This window comes from Fringilla coelebs (genome assembly GCF_963513975.1).
Source record: "Fringilla coelebs genome assembly, chromosome: Z".
NCBI lineage: Eukaryota > Metazoa > Chordata > Aves > Passeriformes > Fringillidae > Fringilla > Fringilla coelebs.
In genome coordinates this window covers 55437154-55459798 of record NC_140031.1, presented here as the reverse complement: position 1 = coordinate 55459798, position 22645 = coordinate 55437154, and the positions used below count along the sequence as shown (strand labels likewise).

At 38.2% G+C, this 22645-nt stretch overlaps 1 protein-coding gene across 1 annotated transcript in view; it reads right to left on the bottom strand.

The window, feature by feature from the left end:
* Positions 1-1633: 1633 nt before the first annotated feature.
* Positions 1634-22645, bottom strand: part of GRAMD2B (GRAM domain containing 2B) — a 29407-nt gene continuing 8395 nt past the window's right edge. Inside the window, exons 2-14 of the mRNA XM_084224967.1 lie at positions 17783-17905; positions 16680-16761; positions 16294-16360; positions 15362-15465; positions 11863-11958; positions 11097-11168; positions 10899-10979; positions 10048-10159; positions 8274-8396; positions 7997-8084; positions 7383-7484; positions 5816-5909; positions 1634-2781 (exon numbers count right to left, since the gene is read on the bottom strand). Of these exons, the coding sequence (XP_084081093.1) occupies positions 2740-2781; positions 5816-5909; positions 7383-7484; positions 7997-8084; positions 8274-8396; positions 10048-10159; positions 10899-10979; positions 11097-11168; positions 11863-11958; positions 15362-15465; positions 16294-16360; positions 16680-16761; positions 17783-17905 (1186 nt within the window). The 3' untranslated portion in view covers positions 1634-2739. The remainder of the gene's footprint in view (positions 2782-5815; positions 5910-7382; positions 7485-7996; positions 8085-8273; positions 8397-10047; positions 10160-10898; positions 10980-11096; positions 11169-11862; positions 11959-15361; positions 15466-16293; positions 16361-16679; positions 16762-17782; positions 17906-22645) is intronic.

Sequence of the window (22645 nt, the reverse complement as noted above, 5' to 3'; positions counted from 1 at the left end):
AAATTGTCCTATTTAAGTAGATTTCTATGCAGTCTATGCAGCAAATTATGAATGATTAGTTACTGAGTGTGTGCTAAGAATTTTGTGTGCATTTTTGACTTCCCTGAAGTCACACATCTTTCCCATCTGCTTCTGCAAACCCTCGCTTTTGCCAAAAGGCAAAACCCTCCTCGTAGCCTTTGACACTGGAATAGGTCTTCCTGCCACAGACACTGGAATAGGTCTCCCTGCTCTTTAACAGACTCCCAGCCTTGGGGGAAGCAACTTTTCCTTGCTTATCCCTGCGGCTAGCACTCCCTTCCCAAACACTGGGGCAAACCACCCAAACCACCCCAGCTGCAAGCCTGAATCACAGGATTTAAATCACTCCACACTGCCCACCTCTGTCCTGATGCCTGAAGAATGTGACATCCTGAGACATCCTCCTCCTCCTCCCTCTAGGAAAAGGGGGAGTGAGAGTAGCACCTGAGGGGCAGGGGAGAGGTCACACTGAACTGTGCCAGAGGGCTCATGTGGCCACTGTGACTGAATTGTCACAAGCCAATCCTTTCTCTGGAGCGTAGTTCACTTTCCTGTGTTAGAAAAACACTGTTACACCTTTGTCCAGACTCACCTCCCCTGGCACGCTGCTGCAGCAGGCTAAAGGGCACACATCCACCTCTGATTGTTCATTCCATACAGCAATTATTTTGTTCCGTATGGCTAATGATAAGGCCTTAGCCTGCCTGATTTACTTAAGGCACCTATCAAATATTATCTTTCTCCCTGTTCTCCTGTAGAGAAGCACAGACTTGACAATGTAAGGTAAGTAAAAGGCTAACTCAGTTCAGCTGCTGGATATAACCAAGTCTTCTTGTAGTTCCTTTGATAAAACTGACTCATGGCATCAATTTTTCAACCACAGAGCTAGAGACTTCTGATACAGAATTAAAGGGAGGGAAGAGGAGAAGGTAGAGGATGAGGTAAGAGTCCAAAACATTACAAAAGCTGTGCAACTGTGGAGAAAAGTAGGGGGAAAATAGAAAAATTTTCTTGTGAAGCTGAGTTTTCCAGTAAAGTAACAATAGCTGAGGAAGCAAAGGCAGATATTTCAATAGGGAGAACAGTCAAATCTCAAAAATACATACTGTGCTCATGTGGAATCTTGAGCCATGCAGGCATGTTAGAGCCTCAGAACCCTCAGCATTCTGATACCCATCCAATATCCTCCAAGGACGAAACTTGAGAAACCCAGGGAACTTGAGAAAACTATTAACGTGTCCCCAAAACTCTGGAGGCCAAATTTGCCCTTATCATTGAGATATTATTTGTTCTTGTCATTGAGATGCAGAAAGAAGTCACACACAACAGAGTCAGAGGAAGGACTGCAGCAGGATGCAGTTCCTAATCTCTTGTGCTGCGTGCTGGGTTTTGCACAAACTGTACCATGAGGTATAAGCCTCATGAACATCACATTTGACTAAAACTGAAGGATGACTTGGGTTCATCCAAATAATAGTATTGAGTCACTAGTTTTAAAAAAGTTTATTTAAACAAAATAGGTACATTTCACAGAAATGGTTATAAAATGCATAGCATATTATAAACAATACTGTTACTTCACAGATAGTAGTTATTATCCTAAATATTGCTTTTTAAAAACTAATGAGCCTGCTTGGTGAATCAGAAAGCTAAAAATCCCCATCTTAGGCACTCTGGGAAAAAACCAGTATGTGATATAATGAAGCAGGTGTCCACTTTTTCATTCGCTATACTGATTGTTTGTATTACTGCACCATTAATTTGCCAGTTCTCATTATGTGGAAATATCCAGTCTCTGGAGTCACATACCAAGATGAGATTTCCATTTACTGGAATACAAATTGCAGTTGCTCAGCCAACCAAAACCCATGCAACTCCAAGGAAAGCTGACTGAGGATCTTCATGCTGATTAACTTGAAGGACAGAGACCATATGAGTGGACAGAAAACAAGCAGTTTTTCTAAGTTCTGCAGGTGTGTCACACCCATATTGCTACTCATAAGCAACTTGATTGCAAATTGGCAAGTCCATACAGATTTCAGGTTTGACTTCAATGGAACCTGAACGCCCAGTAGAAACAGACCTTACCCTCAGTGGCCATACAGCATCACAAAAAGTGGAATTGAGCCTTTTTACAGCACTGCAGAACTGAGCAGACCTCAAACACTCATGATTTAGCATACCCAAACACAGAGGCATCTGTTTTCTGATCTTTGGGATGCCAGGGTGCAGAGAAGTAAGTAAAAATGAAGAGCACAGCACCAATCCATAATCACAGCTAAAACAGATACCTGCTCATTGCTACAACATTTCAGTACATGAATCATGACTGAAGTTCTTCATGTGTATATTTGTATGACAATAGGCATAAAGTATATGTTGAGGTAAAAGGATATGCACCAGGTTTGCACTGGTGAAAGCAACTCTAAAATCAAGCAAGCTATAAAATCCATTAATTCACACACAACAGAGAAAGAAAAATCCCCACTTTTTAAAACATAGATACATGTAGACCAAACCATATATGTTTGCAAAATATATAGATACATGCTGAAGAATCAACTGACTTTTTTTGCATTATGACATGAGCTTTACAGTAGTTTAAGCTTGGCTTGGACTGAAAATAAAGAAGCTTGAACTCTGGCCAGCAGAGCTCCTTTGGAACAGTTTGTCAAGACAGAAGAATGAGGTCTGAAGCAGTCCAAGAACATTGATGTTTCATTCACCATCTTCAAGTAGTTTTTGTAAGTTGTTCTGTATCTTAGAAAAAGAGAGAGAAAGAGTTGTGAGGCAAGAAGTGTTACAATGCATTTTAAATAAAAAATAAAATCAAGACATACTCTTCAATATACTCTGTCTGCATGTTAATTCTGTCACACCTTTTCATACCTATGGTATGTATTCCTGTTAAATGTTTCTCTTATTATAAATGTAATGTAAGTGCATCAAATGTAACAGCTAGACAATTAACTAGCAAGTTTCATATAATGAATATCCCCTGAAATTTTCTCCTATAGATTGTCTCCTCCATTAGTTGTAAGACAGAAATAAAAATCAGAGCTAGAAGCAGTGGGACAAGAAACTGAATTATTTTCACCTTGATCAAAATCCAGTAAAAGCCTAAAACTTCCAAGTCATAGCTCTTTGGCTAAATGGATAATTCAAGTAGTTTTGTTACAGCTTCAGCCATGATATGTGCACAGCAAAGTATAGTCTTGTAACCATTAGCAGACATGTCCCATTTACCAGATTTAGTGAATTGACTGTGGGCTGTCTTCCTTTAGCTGCAATGAAAGTAATGTCAGCCAGTTGCATCCTCGAGAATAATTTGAACAGATCTATTTTTACACAGCCTATTTATCCACTTTTCATCTCCTTGTCTTTAATGGGAATAGAATGGGTCACATCCCCAGACACATGTGTTCTCAATATCTCAGTATCTTAGTAACTTGCCAGCACTGGTAACAGATTTAGTCACAGCTACTTTCAGGCTTTAATTTGAGGAGCCACTGTACCTCCTGTTCAAAGATTCTACTTTTCAGTCCTATGGAGTGATTTCTATCCCAGATGCACACATTTCTCAAGAAGGACATTTTGAGGAAAGGGAAACAGTAAGAAGCACACAATTTTATGAGAGTTGCTTCACACGTAAACAGGAATTTCCTTTTAGCTTGGTAAGTTAGAGTAAAGGAATGAGTAATATTAGGCCACATTGTCCCTCCCACAATTTAATGCTTAATCCTGTGTTAGATATGGTGCATTTTAACAAGCTGCTAAATGCAATTAAAAGCCAAGTTAGCAGAATTTTGCTTAACAATGGCATTTCCTCGACTCCAAGTATGAAGGAGAACTTGTAAAAATCACAAGGTCGCACTGAAAAAGTCATTGCAACATATTTGTGCACTAACCAATTTTTAACTGCAGAGTAATTTTTAGTTTTTCAAAATAAGATAGATAATTTTAGATAATAATTTTAGATAGTCTCAGTGGTCCAGTTTACAGTGCTGTGGTCACGGGGAAAGTAAGGGGAGACACAACAAGTTATATTAGAACATGTATGCTATCTTTGCTGCTGCAGCAGCTACCAGCACTTTTCACTAAGGCATGTGAAACTGTTAAACAACTGCAGTAACTTTGCTCAGCTTTTTTCTAACAAAAAGCTGTTAGATTTCTAACCACTGCTCATCTAGATTAGACAGGATGTGGCAATATGCAGCTACAGGCAATTCTGATTTAGCTTGTATGCAGAGCACTTCATTGCCCTGAATATTTGGCAGATAAAGGTAAGTCTTTAAGGCTCCAGTCCTGCAGACACTAAACAAAGAAAGCAAGACACCAAACAAAAAATGCACACCACTTAAGACTCTAATTCAGGACAGAAGGTCACTTCTCTGGGAACAGCTGAATGACCTAACCATCCAGCTGTCCATTACTGTCTCCAAGCACAGACTATATAAGGGAGTAGGACACTGCCTAGCCTTGCTGCAAAGGGCTGGTTGGCTGGCTTCCCACTGAAATGAGGTCTCCTATGAACCATCTTGCCAGCCTGTCCCAGACAGCCAGAAAGCAGCAACCTCTTAAATGACCTAATTTGGCTGAAGACTGTATCTGGCAACCATTTGGTAAGTGTTTTCCCCTTGTATTCACACTGTTACCATCCAGAAAATACAGAGGTGTTAAGCCAGCATTACTCTAGAGTTCCATAGTCAAGAGAGTGAAGATGTGGGGGAAGAAACCCCTTTTTGCCAGTATTTCTTTCTATGCCACACATGTAAACAGTGATATTATATACTCTTAGCTTTATGCTATTTGATAAATTTGGTTTGGGGGAAAAAAAGGTTTTGAAAGACCCTGGCACAGACTCAGTTTTAGAAACAGAGGCAAAAATATCCCATGTGACTTAAGTACAAAGGAATTCAAGGAACTTTTGGTTTTGTTCCACTAGTGCTTTTGTCATGCTCAGCCTGTGTATGTGTACCCAATACACAGCATTTCACCCACCTGTAGTGGGTGCATTTGTCAAGGTTTGGGGGCAGGCGGGGCAAGGTCTGCAGGGGCAGCAGCAGTGTGCCAGGGCCAGGGGATGCCCTGTGCTGGACACAGCCATTCCAACAGCATCCAGCAGACCCACCACAGGGCACAGCCATAAGAGCAGAGGAGTGTGTTTTAGAAAAACACCAAATTAGGAAATAAGGTCTGCACACCCACTTGTTTCACATAAGGTTGCAATTTAAATCACGAAATATGTTTAGCTTTCCAATTAGAGAATGGTAAAAAGCAAGGCTCAGGTATAGGGAATTGCATAACAGGTGCAGCAGCATTTGTGTTACTGAAGTGAAACAAGAAGATCTAAGCCACTCTGGGTGAAGAAGCTGACTACATGTGTAAGCAAGCACCATTTTTCTTAATCAAAACTCCAAAACTCCAACAAAAGCCCCAAACAGAAAAATTATTCAAATACCAATAAATGTTGAGTTTAAAATCCTTAGCCCTGATGGACTAAAGAGAAAAAAGTTGAGATCGCTACATAATGCAATAATCACCCTTGAAGTGTCTGCCTCAGGGACACTTGGCCTGGTTATAAGCTTCAGCTCAAGGCAAAGCTTTTACACATACCAATGTTTATACTAGGGTTAATTTATAGTCCAAAAACTAGTCCTTTGTCTAAGAAAACATGCCACCTTTTGGTATCAAATCTGGGGGTAATTCAACACTTTTCAAGATAAAAGATCATAAAAACACAGCAAGAACCTAACTGGTCTATCAGCATTTGCATTATATCATATGATGTTACCTTTTCCAATTTTCTAAGATTAGCAGTTAACTCATCACAAAGGGCATCAGCATTAATTTGCAGGTGAGATCCCAAATCTTGGTGCACTTGATGCCTGTCAAATAGAATGAAAAAGTTAAGTGTGACAGACTCAAAAAATGAGGAAAACAGAACTGGATACACATGTAGATGGCAACAGTGGCAAAACTGGAAACTGTATAGTCTACAGAAATCTCATTCTCCAGAAGTTTGGATAGAACACTTTAGAGCTATTTCCCCTGAAAAGTTCCGTAAATTCCACATCCTGCAACTTGGAGGAAATCGGAAAGCCCAAGCCCTTGGCACTGCAGAAGCACACATTAGATCTTCCTTCCTGTATCTTGTACTGTTTGGGATCAGAGCAACAGAATCAGGAGACTTTCTTGTGTTAGTGTTTCTGAAGAGGGACACAGTATCCTGCTAATAAAAATATGCCAGAAGTGAGAAAAAAAGGCTTTTGACATTGCTTACAATCTGGGACAGGTTTACCCCACGTCTTGCATTATAAAATGGTAAAATACAAATGCAAGGCCGCATAGATAGAGCACCATTTCTCTTCTATCCCCTTTTTTAAGAAAAACCTGGCTCTGTCTTCTGACACATGCATACAAGTCCCACTGCTTTCCACAGATGACAGCTGAGACCAGTTGGATCATAAACAGCACAGTCATTGTTTGATATGACCACAAGTGCAATGTCAGAGTGACCTGTTTTGTCATGGATGGGTAATCAAAGAAAGCTGAATTTAAAAGCATGCTTATGCAAGAGCTTGCTAAATTTGAACCACTTTGCAAACAGCTCCACTATGCCTGAGTCAGCTCTGTCTTGAATTTAATTTTTCCCTTCTCTTTTTCATGTGGTGCTTCTCCGGCTATCATAATTTCCACTCATGTTGCATGTGGCTGCAGGTTTTGCAGAGTTTATAAATGACTTTCAAAGCCATATTTTTCAGAGCAGCTCAGGGAAAAAAAATCTGTTATAAGAAGGGGAGAAGAGTTAATGCAAAATCTAATGCTCAATGAACTGATTAGTATTCTCAGCAGTATCCAAGAGGAGGGAGCCAATACAACTTATAGAGGCAAACTACTGTGGAAAAAAACCACATACCTCTGCACTGCCTCTCCATTTAATGTTTGCATATTTTCAATCTATGCAACACGGAGACAAAAAAAAACTCCAAAAAACCTAACTGCAGGGGCAGATGACAGCCAAGACCCCAGCTACAGAAAGGAGTTACTTCTGTAACTGTGGTCCCTTTCCCTATTTCCTCTTCAAATACACAGACACCTGTCCCTTGGTGTGTTTGGATTTTGCTTTAGTTTGGTTTTGTGGTGTGGGGTTTTTACTTCAGAAAGACAGGATATCAGTTTCTAAATAGACAACACAAAGCTTTATATAAGCAAGACAGATGTATTAGCTCAAAGAGCATGTTTCTAACGTACTAATCAAAGTACACTAAGACTGATGACAGAAGTTACACCTTTTTCATGGAATCATTGCTCTGGAAAAAGATTTAAAATCCCCAATACTTTTCCAGAGTTTATCTTACTCCTTAATATGTGAATCAAAGGCTGTCATGGACATAAGGCGTTCCTCCAGGACACTGATTTTATATCTCATGTAGAAGGTAGAAAGTATTAAAACACAAACACTGTAAGAGAGAAAAATAAATTATATCAGTTAAGAAAACTTTAGCGGTACCCAAGAAATTAGTTGTTAAAGGCTATTTAAATTGTTACTTGCACACGTTCAATAATAAAGGTATTGTTCTTAGAAACATTTCAGAATAGCATCAAGGGTATTCAGACAGTTATGAAAATCTCAAACCTGAGTATGTGTTTGCTAAGTGACATGCAAAAGGAACCTCTGCAAGTACTTAAACACTTTTAACATTTTCTGAATCAAAAGACCCTTTGCCTCTAAAAATAAATGGCCAGTTAAGTATAAGCCTGTCACAGCAGGCTTATAGAGATATATGTACATACATATATATACATATGCATGTATGTATATACACATTTCTGGGAAGTGTAAAGGCCACAATTTCCAATAATTTCCTTTTCTCAAGTAAAGCTTAGATTATTTCAATCACGCTTACATTATATCAATCATGTAAACATAAGAAAATCCTAGTTTTTGACAATCTTGTTATTGCTAACTTACAGAATTGCATAAAATACGAGTACATGGTTCAGAGATAAAAGCTTCTGGGACTTCACTTTGTGCAGGAACCTGAAGGCTTCAGAATGGCCTGCAAGGGAAGGAACCAAGTCTTACTTTCAGCAGAGCAGACCACAGAATATAAACAGTGTTTTGAAGAATGCAACACATAATGTAGAGGGAAAAACAAGAAAGAGATCTTCCATGTTATGAGAACTGATGTATTTATGCAAACTTATCTCAACTTATTCCAGCTGCAGGTCTGTCCTTGATTTCTTACCATTTCGAGGACTGTTTCGGGCTTTCCCATCAGGCCCACGTTTACTGTGTGCATCTGAACGAACAGACTTGGCCTCAGGCTTGGAAACTTTCAAATGAGTCTCTGTTTCAACAACATGATAATCTGTCAAAAGAAAGAATTTTATTAAAGGTGAAATTGTTGATAGCTTATTTTGGTCAAGAAATAAAGGAAGAGGAGAATTTTAAAAGGTGTATTTCTATACTTTACTTGGGTAAAAAGCAGAAGTTGGTTTAGTATCCTTGAAACAGTTTACCTATTAATTCCACATCAACACAAAACAAAAAGAAGCACTTGGATTGCAAGAAGGTTATATACAGTGCATTTATATTCCAGATCTTTTAAAAGACAGCAACCCATGAAAATCTTGAAAGCTACTACTGAATTTCCAGGCAGAAGATTATAGTCACAAAAGTAATCTCTCAAAAGGCCTGAATTTGCTAATGATTCCAAATTACTTTAATAGCAACATCAAATGGGGATAGTGCATTGTTACTTTAAAAAGGACACTAAAACTCCCTTTCCTGACTGTCTTTAAAAATGCCAGTGGTATCTTGAAAGAAATGGAACAGAAAAATCTAATCACACTCAGTTTTATACTCTACCTGTTTACCCTGGACTTGCTATAATGATGCACAAAAAACAACCATGACTGACAGACATGCTACCTTTCACCTCCGCTTTCAATTCCTTTTCCTAGGATGGCTCTTTGCCTGGACATTGGTTTTCATTTGTGGAAAAAGAAATGGTTTGAAGTAGTTACTAGCCATCAGGAAGTAAGACAGCAAGTTAAACATTATTTAGAAGCACTTCTGTGGCCTGTGATGACGGCACAAATTAATGAACAGCAATACACAATTAAAGACAGATGCACAGTAAATGTAAAATACCAACGAAAGCAAATAACTCCAAATCATTTGGCTGAACAAGACACAGAGCAAAAAGGAGAGTTAATAAAAAATAACATAACTGAGAATTGCTATAAAAAATGACAGTATCTTTCAGCAGTTTCTTATACAAATTATAGTCAAGATGGAACCCAGAGTACTAGCAGCATAACAACGCATTAATATTTTAATATATATTAATTGTACAAGAGAATATTCTAGGTTTTCATAAGAACATTCAGCATGAGCTACACAAAACAAGTATTGCTGTTCTCATGATGTTTTGAAGTATGAGTTATGAAGTGAGTTTCAATCAGAACAGCTGCTAGTTAGGTGAAGAACTTGAGACAAGAGATTACAAAGAGTATGGTAAAGAAAGAACAACTTTGGATGGTATCTTCAAATATCTTAATAGTTGTAAAGAATAAAATGAATGTTTTAAAAACCCCACAAAAAAACATGACAAAAAAAACTCTGATGACCAAAAGTCACCATGGTACAAAGTATTATTTGTATAGATCAGAAGTTGCACTGTGACTTGAACTACTTTAGAATGGGGTTTGATTGTTTGCTTTTCCTTTGTGTTTTAAAGCATGAACGGCTCCTCCATTCCATCTCTGTTCACATGGCTAAGCAACTGGAACCAGCAGTGACAATTTAGAACTGCTGATGACAAAGTCATTGCCTGAGCCTGGCTCGCAGAGGGCCACAGTAACAAATGTAGATACTGGGGCCTTGAGGAAGATCTCAAAATCCACATAATTCTCCAGGACTGTGTAGAATCTAGATTCCACATCAGAAGGGGATACAGAAGCAAAACTGAGAGCTAGTCCATTCTCCTTCTCTTGGGGCTCCATGATCCCACTCACCTTGGAAGCACTCCAGCTCTGGTGTCTGTGAGCCTGTGCTGCTGGACTCTTCCATCTCTTGTCTTCGCTGCTGCACTATTCCATCCAGATCAGAATAATCTTCATTGAAATCCTGATGGGGAGAATGAATCACAAAAAGGCTCAGCCCCGTTCTAAATCAAAACAACGTAATTTCCTCTAGAATCTGAACCAAAGATCAAAGCTCCAGAACTGTTAAACCAAGAACAATCTCTGATAGCAACATGAGGAGATCAAACGAAAAAAAAAGCTCCATAAGACCACCAGAATTCAAGTTTCATCTCCTGCCTTGTCTACAAGAAGGACTGTTAAGTTAGACAAATTCAAGTTTCATCTCCTGCCTTGTCTACAAGAAGGACTGTTAAGTTAGACAAATTCAAGTTTCATCTCCTGCCGTGTCTACAAGAAGGACTGTTAAGTTAGACAAAATGTGAAGTCCAGTACAAGTCCATAGACTTGGACTCTGGTCGTCACATGTGCCTTCACAGCTCTTTGAGATGAATGAACTCTTTTAGAGAGGAAAGTTTGTTACTAGAAACACTGCAAAAACTGTCCCTGGCAGACTTTATGTCAGTACACTGAAATCTGAGTGCTAGACAGAGATATGAAGAACATACAGACCTTGAATAAATTCAAAGTGTACGCATGTATACAAACTGCATGTCACATATAATTATGCTAATTATTCCAACTGTTTTCCAGCGTTAAAGACTCATGGAAATTTTAGAAACAGATGTCATGATTTTCTCCAGTTTCCTTTCTTCAGGCATTATAAATAGTACTTGCAATGAAAGATGCCATGCAACAAAAGAATAAACTTCTAAGCCATTTACCAGGGGCAGGGTTCTAGGGCGATCAGCCCTGAAACTGTTTTCTGCAGAAGAGGGATTTGGACTGTTGCCCATGCTTGTATCCTGAAAAAAAGCAGCACTGTCAACAAGGAACACAAGCAGAAATTACCATTTCACAGCAAGACAGCAGTAATAATGAACACAAAGCTACATACCATTTTCATTGCCACTAGTACTTACGTCAAGATGTGTACAGATAGATTTTAAGAGCTTGTAGGTGGTATCTCTGGAGAGTAGTGAGACAAACATGTACTGTAAAATAAAAGTTCCATGACTGTTTGCAAAAGACATACAGTCTTTCTCTTACGTAAAAAAAAAAACTTGACAGGTGATTTTGCTGATCAAGTAACAATTTTCAAGAACCTTAGTATGGCAGCAAAAACCTGCGGTCCTTCTAAGCCTACAACCTCATGTTTATCACATGAACACAGAACAGGCAGATAAAAGTTACCATGTTCTGCTGCAGGAACAAGAGCATAATCCAGATCTGTTCTTTCTTTTAAAAACACTTTTCATGCTATGTTTTACCTACCCCTTAAAAAACCTCCAAACAAACAAAACCCCAAACTTGCTTTTATGTACTGTCTCCTGCACCCACAGAATATTTGCGCAATGAAAATGCATTTCTGAAGCTGCTCATGGGATAATCACATTTCGAACTGATTGATGCAATTACAATTCCTGAATATCACTGTAAGCAACAGCTTTTTGTGTATCTAAGGTGTGACTGGTTAGGTAAGAGATACAAGGAAATGGAAGAACACTGACAGAGCTGCTAACAAAGAAGGTAACCCTCTATGCATGCACCTCCTGACTCAGCTTTTTCAGTTCCTCTGGTGCTATGAATTCTTGGAAAACAGGGAATGAATTAAAGAGAGCATATGGCAAACATAGATTCTATTCTTTATTTTCTCACTGAAATACCTTGTCCTCTACCAGTACTTACCCTATCTGTCACTGTCGCTATGATCAGAGCATTTGGCACCAGAAGGGCAGTTTTGGTTTTCTTCAGAAGTGTCACTGACAGCACAGGTATACTAATCTGAAACAAGATCAATGTAGTGTTGGAATCCCAATACTTGCATACAAATCTGCACCATGCTCTCTCCTGACGGGCCAGCCCAGCTACTGGGATAAGCCAGACCTTCAACACTCACCATTTAAAGACGTCTCCACTGCCCTTCTGATTATTTCTATTTCTTATTTTACATGAAATAATAGTAATCTGAAACCATACCTAACTACTTGTACTTCTGTTTTTATTAAATGCTAATCCAGGCATTTGTTTGCGTCTTCCTTTCCTGATCCCTTCTGGTTCTCACAAGACTATGGGCTTAGTGCACTGCAGATCAGCAAAATGAACCCATCTGAAAGCTTCTTTGTTTAGAAACCAAGTACTTCAGTACATATCAGACAAGAAAAGCTTGTTGAGTAATGAGCATAAAAGTCTCCTCACCACTTACAGATCTGCAACAAGCAGGTGAGTAAACAGCTCATCCTTCAGCAAGATTGAAAGACCCAGTACTGACACACCTGCTGACTTCAACTGATTCCTGTGTGTGCCAAGGAGGTAGTCTACATTTACATTGAAAAGTTCTCAATTTGCCTTCCTCCTTTATGTTTCTATCCAACACCATAAGCATAACATCTGCTAAATTTCAGAGTATTTCGCTTCAGATATTCTGCATGGGTTCTTCCTGTAAATCCCAATTTACAATGGTAAAAAAACCTGGTTGAAGACAGTGAGTTGAAAAGCCTAGAGGTTTAATAAGTTAGGCAAATACAATAATTCTGGATATGTATATAATATAATAATCCTGGATAATAGCATCCATTATTAAGAAAGAGATCCTGTTAAAAATATCTTTGGCACAGGCTCTCAGACCTACCTGAGAAATTTAGAAGGACGGTTAAAAGTGTCCATAATTTGTTCAGTTAGCAATCACAGCACTGAATTAAAATATGCCATTGGAGGAGAATGAAGTTACTCTGTGCAGTTTCTTGTTAACTTTTGTTCAGAACAGTAACACAAAATCATGAAATGAAAAATTGTACCAGATAAAAAAAAAATCTTTGAACATAACAGTTTGGTTGCAAGACTGCAAAATACTGCTTGAACAGAAATCCTGCTACAAGCTACAAGAAAGCAGCTTGCAATTTTTCTAGTTGGTTCAGTTCACAACTCACCTTAAAGAACTTTATACCAGAGATGTAAACAGCATTCTACTGTGTGCAGTTTAGATGGATAACATTACTGTAATCAAAACTAATGTGTCCATTCAGCACTTGCTTACTGTGCTGTTCCCACCGCATTAGATTGGAAGGGTGGAATCACTGATGACAAATACTTTTATCTGCAACAATAATTATTTCAGAATAAAAGGTTAACCTGCAGGTAACATAGAAAGTAATTTACAAGGGTAAAACTATGTCTAAATCCAAGAAAGACTCAAGGCCAACATATATAGCCAAATGAGTGCTACCTGGAAAAAAAAGTTTTTCAATGCCTATTCAATCCTGCAGAAACAATCTTTTACTTTTGAATATACACAGTGTCTTTACTGCATACTCAAAACTCCTGAATTGCATAGCTGTTCCTTGAATGAAAGCTTTCAGTAAAAAAACCCAAACCCTGCAGGTAGAACTCTTATCAAAAATTAACTAGAACGTAGATATGCTGTTTCTCACAATAAAACGCTTTATCCCTAAGCTTATATAGTTTTACAAGTTTTAAGCAATAGAAGGTTTGCATCCTGAAAACACTCAGTGTATCTGACTGCTAAGAATGTTCCCCTTCCTGTCCAGCTTGATTTCCTCCTTCCTTTCCCTCAAGATTATTTTTCACTGTATCCCTATTTTCAAGCTTTTTTCTTGATGGTATTCCTAAAAGAAGAATGAAGCTGTAAATAAATTATAAGGACTATCTCCTTCAATTTTAATTTTCTCCACAATGTTTTCTGAAAATAAGACCCAGAAATGAATAATTTGCAATATTGCTATAATTACATTTCCAGTGTTTATTCTACCCTATGTTGTAAAATGTTTTCACTTTCCAGGGTATACACGAGTATGTATATATTCCTGAATTTAATTGTTGATAAATAATTTCCAAGTACTACATCATCGTCATCATTCTGCATCAGTTTTTCTACTCAGTAAAGTTCTACCATATTCTTGTACATTTAGCTTAGTTGACATTCGAAAGCTGTTCCACAGTTTGAAGAAGTTGCAATTGTTCATGGTGAACCACAGATTGCTAGTACAGCAGCTTAAATTTTAATAAATTGCAAAGATAGCTGTTACTAATATTGAATGACAGTAGTCAACCTGTGTTTTACTTTGTGTCATACAGCTTTCACCAATATACAAACCATCCACATTAACATACTTTCTACGACTAGTAGAATCCATTAACTAGAAATCAACAAGTCCTGGGCCAAGTGGTGGAACACAACAACCCATGATGTTGCTCTGGACAACGTGCTGCCAATAATATTCTTTAAACCTATTACACTTTATAAAAAGCCCTTTAACAACAGATGGTACACCATCAAAACAGTTGACCCCAGAGAAATGAGATAATCTCAGCCCCTAATCAACTCCTAGATCACTGGATGTAACCAGGAGCTTTGTTCAAGGATGCACCTGAAAGAAGAAGGCAAAGAAATCCTTGAAGCATTTTGATCTGTTTTCCCAGAAGTGGTCAAAACCAAAGCAGTTTATGTAAACAAAATGCACTCCAAAAGCTCCAAATCAACAGATTCAAGTCTTTGTTTTTTTCTGTATGCATATCATTCACCTCAGGGGTACTAAGTTTAGGTGGATCACCAAGAAAGACTAATTTATGATCTTCCCAACAGTTCACATCTCAGTTCTGATCTGCACACTGGGCTCACAAACAAAAACGTTGCCAACTTGTTTTTCTTTTATCCTGTTCTTTATTTTTGCAAAACAGGACTGCTAGAAGAATCCTTCAGAGAGCCTTGATACTCAAGTCAGAAGCCAGTTTTAGTTCTTCCTTTCTAAATGCCTTAATATGCTCGATCCTTCTCTCCAGTGCTCCAACTACAGCCTTGAAGCCCTTAATATTTTTCAGCTTTCATTCCTCCAGCTCCTCCTCTTCCTCTTTTATGTACTTAACCCAAGAGAAACATTTTTGCAATCTGTGTTACATGGTTTTGACAATGCTCTCACTGCTGCTTGCCAGATCCTTTGCTCTCATCTGTTTCTTTCAGACATGAAGTCCTTAAACAAAAGATTCAATCTCTAATAATAACAATGTTCAGTTCTAGACTGTATTTCAAACATCACTTATAAAGAGTGATTGTATTCAATACAACTAGGAAGTATTACACAATACTTCCTTGCACAATAATTTGAACTTGTGGTGATGAAAAAATTGTTAAGAATAGCATTACTGTTCTATATATAAACATTTTACTAACCTTAGTGTCTTTACCAAAAACCTTGGAATGGAAGCAAATCCAGTTTTCAGAAAGGAATAACTTTCCCTGGTACAGAATTTCTTTCTGCAGAGCACAGGTAAAGCCTGAAACAAATAGAAATTCTATAATCTTGAATGTAGTCACAACCCAAGCCAAGGCAATTTGGCTTCTGTTTTGTTCGTTTTACAAAGCTATGATATGTTTAGGTTTATACCTTTTGATTAACATCATGAAGCCTCAAAATTTTCAGTAAGTTTAACTAATACTGGCAAGCTCATAAGATGTCACAGGCCTAAGTTAAGACTCAAAGTATTTGAAGGACAACTGAAATGAATGAAATGAATTACAACATGCAACTGGCCTCCAAAGGTCAAAAATTGTCTTTTCTGACAGAATGTGACATAGCTTCCTATACACTTTTTACTAACTTCTAGGTAACTGTATTACTTAAATGTGAAGAATTTAATGAAAGGTTTTGTGTTTAAACTTCCAGCTCTACAGCCGTTGTCTAAAATAACGTCCACAAGAAAAGTAATACTGCTTTTACTTCACAGACATTGAGCAAACCATTTCTTGCTCATGAACCACCTTCCCTGCATTCCTTTCAAGAAATATTTGCTATACATGTCTGTGTACAACTCCCTCCCTACAAGAAAGACTCAGTACCAAAAAATACTGCATTAGATTAGGCTACTCTCCAGGAATGGCAAAGTGGGCTACAATTTCCAAATATACCAAACGTGTAGAGATTTAAGTTTTCCAAGATTACAACAAAATCCCCATTGCATGTGGATCAAGGCCCTGAAGCTCTAAGTAACTGGAGTTCAAAGTTTTTAAAATTTAGGTAGCTCCTCTTGTACATCACCACATTTGTTGGGTAACAACATTACCTAGGATCCACAGCCAACAACAATATGGGGATTAATACTTACTTTGTTTCAGTGGCTCATCAATGGGAACATCTAGAAACAGCTTATGAAAGTGTGCATTCGCCTTCAGCTAAAAAACAAAAAGCCCAACAACAAAACCACACACACTTTATTAGACAGTCTGACAACCAAGGGACCAGCTCCACTTCCCGTCCTCCACACACCTTCCCATTCTGCCCACTTGTTTTACAAGAAATCCTCATTTTTTTCTCTGTGGCTATTAATGCTACCTTGTGCCTTACCCAGACTCTAATACACTGTTGACAAAGGAACCTGTGCCCTTACACAACCATGAACTATAGTTCTGCTAAACAAAAGCCCCGTCATGGTAGTTATGTGCTTGTTTACTTTTACTCTATGTAAGCAAACAAGTAGAGTCTCTGGCTTACCTGATTTGAGGCACGTTTTTTCCTTTCAATCTTGGAGTCACTCTTGATTGTCAGGACTGGACTATCTGTGCTGCTTTTGGTCCTAAAGATTTAAAGCATTTGATGTAAGCCGGACATTGGTCTTGATAAGTTACCAACAGTATGTGCTTTTCCTTGGAACATAATAATCCTTTAGATAACTTATCTAAATCATCAAGGATTATGCAGAGATAAAGAGGAGTGTATCTTTTCTTAAACTGCAGACTATGACAGTCTGATGAAGGTCTCTTTTTAAATTAGAAGGGGTATTCTAAATAACTGACTAGTTGGTAAGGAAATACAAAAAGTTCAAAATATATTTCCAGCTTAATGAATTATCCCATTGCTTAGCTTCACCTTTGTTTCTGGGCAACACTACAATGTTTGGGGGGGAAAAAAGTGAAACCATATTCCTTCAACTACCTTTTCCTCAAAGATGCTTAATGAAATTAAATTATGGTTTTTTAAATATTTGCCTTGTGACCAAAACAACAGTGTCAGGCTGACCACTGACTTTTTTACTGCCTGTTCAGTTGACAAAGTGAAAGAGATGCAGAGGTTCAAGCCACCCACGTGGGATTTTAGCTTTTAGAAGCACTTAAAATGCATTTCAGTTTTCCAACAAAAGAAGAATGAGTATCTTTGTGGGGACATTAGAAAAATCTGACGCAATATATGGCACAGAATCCAAAATTAAAACTTATGTCATAGTTTTACCATGGACAATCAATATTCCAGCATGAAAGTGTTCTGGAAACAGGCCAGGACTAAAACTGCAGCTCTGTTTGACTGCCTGTCAAATTGATTATGAAAGGAATGCAACTAGCAGTGGCACCAAACAGTGCAATATATTTTTTCCTAGAACAGAGGAACTAAGCCAGCTCAGAGTCTAAATTCTATTGTGACTGCTTGCAACGGGTAACACAGCAACCAAGGAAGGTGTCTGGATTCCAATTCACGTGCATAGTGTGCAAGCTAACCCTAGGATATCTGATAAATATTGCTACTCAGTCTAGCTTTTGAAGTGGGTTGCAACCATTCTAACTATCTTGCTAGGAGAAAACTGACAGTATTTCTGACATTACCTATCAAGATCAACTTTTTTCCGGTCATCAAAATACTCCATTTCACTGGTAGGGGTCTGAAGCAACACAGTGGGTGATTTTCCAGCTTTTCTTTTCTCATCAGTTCCATTTTCTCCATCTGAACTATAGGGGGAAAAATAAATAAAATAAATAAAGAATCAAAGAAATAAAAGTGTGTATTACAGGATTCACAATAGTGTCAAATGCCACTGCAACAGGTTGACAATACAGCATACATTAAAGAAGAAAATTGTAACTTATATTTTTTCTGAGATCCTGAAAAAAATCTTTGTCTACTGACTCAACAGTACTATACATCTGAGCTCCAGTACTGGAATTTCAGCAATGAAAAGCGGAAAATTGAAAGACTGCCATGGATATTTCAGCACTCATAAAATTTGTAGCTCTAGCTTCCTTTCTGAAGAGAACGTCTTGTTTAGGAAAAATGCATTCCATGTTCAGTACTCAGACTCAGATGACTAATGGAAATAAATCTGATTGGCAAGCCATGAGAAAAACATCTTGCATGACAGCACTTGGTGCTTAGCAGATTATTTCTGGCTCAATATTGCAAGAGGAAGATGGGTACTATTTTGCCTCTCACTTCCCATCTTCTGTGTGAGTCCACATATGATGGATACATGGACTCACACAGAAGATGGATACTTCACAATAAAGGTTTCTCTCCAAGTACAAAAAGCACTGGTTTTATTTTAAAAAGCAGCACTGCCACCACAGTGCATTGTCTTTTCACAGCACATGACACTGTAGACTCAGAGTCTGAAGGATAAGCAAGATACTATTAGAGCCTCCCCCTGGCTTCCCTTTTCCCTAACTTTCCAACAAAATGACAACCGAGAAAACTTGGAGAAAAAGAGTTATTATTAATAACAGGGTGTGAAGAATGATACTTTAAAATGACATGACAAATACATACACACACTTGCCTGCAGAAACCTAAAGCTTCACAAAAACTACAGTATGCTCTTAGGATTAAAGAGGAAAGCCAAACCATGTCGCTCACTAATTTAAAGCCTGGCCTCAATGACTCCATTCACAGAAGCTTTCCATTAGAATATTTAATTTCTGTTATTTTACAGCAAGACTACAGGCATCACGTGACACTGTCTTTATATGAAGAGTTTTTTTCTTACAAAGGCAAAAATTTTGTTAACAGAGGTTTTCAAACTATTTTAATCTTCTTTTAGGAAGGGCACAAAAAGATCTTTTGCTTTTATTACACTTTGATGAGTAAGATCAGAAGATATGCCTCACCTAATGAGGTGTTATCCTACCTCACAGCTAAACTAGAACTTATGTCACAGGACAAATGCCAGGATTCTCAAGGCAGAGCAGTTATTTCCATATCTAAGCCTTCTTCAGCACCCTTAGCACTCCCCACCACAGAGGCACTGAATTCCTACTCCCTAAGTCACACACTATTACTGTGACTTTCAATCTTTTCAATTATACACAAATCCAATTAGGAAAAACACCCTATTATTTCCCCAAAACTTCACTCTTGGATCACCTCTTCATTGACCGCATATCATCAGCTTTTATTTTCAGTTGACATAAATGACAACGAAATAGGCAATTCATGAGATTCAAGTGGAACACAATCTGCCTGAAAAACCCAAATAAGCAGCTTTATGCTGTTTGAAATTTTAAACAGACACACAAACAGACTACCTACTCAAGTAGGTAGTGGTCCCTGCAATCATAGAGGAGTTTGTATTCCAAAAGTCTGTAAATCCTGAAAACCTCTTATTCACAGTCTTGCTGTATTTCTATTACCCAAATCCTTGGACTCCGAGGGTGGCCAGAGAATACCAGAAATAAGTGGGATAAGGAACAGGGTGAGGAAAATTGCCAGGTTCAAAAAAAGCAGTTTAGCATGGAAACTCCCAAGTGAACAGAACTAGGTAACACAGCATTGTTTTTAAGATTAATTGCTTGAGCCTGAAGCTTGACTGGTGTCCATCACTGCCTTGGTCAGCCTGCTGTTCTCACATGGAGGGCTACCATGCGAGAATAGCATGATCAAGGAGGCCTGTCTCACATCTCTAAACTACAAATATCTTTAAAAAACCCTATAACACAGGTTCTACTGCTCATTTACATCTGTCAGCATGGTTAGATGCTTTGCTGCTGCTTTTTTTACTTACAATTCATACTCCATTTCCCTCATCCATTCTTTTTGTCTTCTCTACTTCTACTACTCCTGAATCTTCCATCCAGCTGCTTTCAGATGGCAGAGCTCAGGCATCTCAATATACTAATCCTGCTGACAGCTGTGTGTGGGAATGCTGAGCTAACTTCTGCCAGCCTGCTCACCTCTCCAGGATGCCTCCTGAGAACAGCAGCAGCACAGGTGTGAGGAGACTCACCCATGAAACACATGACACTGACAGGAGCAATAGAATGTATTCCTACTAGCTGATAGAGTTTCACCATGTCTATCCTTCACCCTAAGTCCTTATGCCTCCTTCACATAATGAAAAACTACAGATTGATTTGTCCTTATATTTCTGATAATTACAGATCTGCACATCAGCTGTTTTCTAAGTATCAGAAGAACCTTCCCTTCATAACAAGTAAATTAAAGCACTCCTCACATTCTCATGAGTGAGTCAGTGCTCATAAATGCTTTGTAAAAAGAGCACAAAAGTAAGGAACAACAACAACAAATTAGATTAAGAGCACTTAAAATCACTGTAGTGATTCACATGACAACTGTTCGGAGAAGATACATACCAAAAAAAAAAGCCTGGATTTGCAAATGTCAGGGGAAAGCAAAAGAACTTTGTGACATTGTGACCATTTAAATGAAAAAAAACAAACCCAATCCTCAAATATTTGGTACTAACATCAAGCCTATTAAAATAATAGCTAAAAGAAAAGAAGTTGTCTCTAGTTTCCAAATAAAGAACAGTTGTCATAGGGAGTATTTTCAAAGCCAAGTCCTGCACTTACAGTGGAATCATACATTGCATCTAAGCTAGTTAACATAAACATTAGTTGTGTTTAAGGGAAAGTGCTATGAAATACATAAACCAAGGCAGCGGGCTAAGTCCCATTCTAATGTAGTTCAGAAACACATTATTCATCAATAAATTTTAAAAGCTAGGGGAACTTCACCTCTTCTGATCTGAATGGTTTCTGGGAAAACAAAACTTTGTTGCAGACATATATCAAGTTCCTTGTATTGCATAAAATTCTCTGAACTTTAAACTTTCTTGTTTGGCATTAACCTTCACCAGGACCTGAAAAATTCAGACTCCCTGTGTAAGTTAACACATTACTGTACCACATTATTGGGAATTTTTCAAGAGAAAAAAGATTAAATACATTAATCTAAAATAGCACCTTTTCCTCTGTTCCCTTCAAATATAGTTTGAGTAAGAAGCACTGAAGAAAAACAATGAGAGAGAGAAGTGGTAATAGGCCCGAGTTTGGAAAGTGAACCTCAAGGAACAACTGCTGTCTTTGACAACCCCAGTACTGAACCAAACACAAACACTTCTCAGGCATACACAAGAGAGACCAAAATTCCAGAACTACAGGTGGTTACTGCCTTCCCTGCAACCACATGAATCCTTCTACAAAGCTTCTTCAGGACACCCACACTACTTGGTCTGCCTGATAACTGCTCTAGAAGTTCAGAAACCACAATAAGTTGTGACAAACCAGTCTGCCAGTCCACAAATTAGAGATCAGTTATGTAGGAAGAAAAAAGACCTGTTGAATAATCAGAGATGCTAGGTATATCTTCCTTTGTTTGCAAAACTGGAGTCAAAGCATATTTCTCAAGGGTTTAATGTGACTAAGCACTGGTGCAACGTTCCTTCTGGGGATGGAGCAGACATATTAGATCACCATGTTACCTTAGAAGCCCTGTTGGTCCAGTTTCAGTAGTGTTATACAAAAAGGATTAATTTTGCCACAGCAGTTAGATTGCTGTGTTACTGCAAATGATCAACTCAAGAAGTTGGGGAATAATTTCACCCCAAATGTCCACAACCAGGCTTAGTACAACCCATGAGAAAATATCCATCATAAATACAATGACATTCTGTATCTTTTGGTTCTGTTTGATTAATTGGGTAGCTGTTGGCAGACTGACAGGATTTGACAAAGGAATCAAAGTAGTGTGAACAGTCCTAATGCTGAGAGATAGTGTTATTTAAGCTATTCTTACTCTCTTACATGAGTCTATGCAGGTAAAGGACTGTGTCACTTTTACAAAAACTTAAAGTCAAAGGGAGAGAACCCAAACTTTTAATGATCCCAAATAAAGATGACAGACTCTGGCAGGTTTTTAAAAGCAGAGAATATGGAGCAGGATGAAGAGATTTATCTAGGTATTACCCAAAATACATACCAGCAACATGCTTCAAGGAGAGATGACAACAAGAGGCTAAGATGGAATATACCAATGGAAGGACATTGTTCATCACGCTGCAGGTCACAGGTTTCCTCCTAAGCACTTAGTTTCCTTGACCTATCATGTGATAGCAAAGCAATCATCTCCAACTACCTTTTACTAGGACTACAGTCTTGAAGTTTTCTTTCAGAAGAGATGTCCAATCATTCTACTAGATATTTTTTCTATGCTACACCAGTCTGAACAAACCTTTTTTGCATGTGTAATCAGATTCTGGAGTGCTTTATCTGATGAGCTTGTATTCATACTGTATACAGTTCAATTACTTCGCACCTGGACTGAAGCAAATACCTTTCCGCTGTAAACTCTCCTACTGTCCTCTCCATCCTGGAAAAACTAGCAGTAGTACTCAAATTGAGGATTTAGGTGTGGTCAGTACAGTCTGGTCACTCAGAAGCAAAATGCCTTCTGTAGCT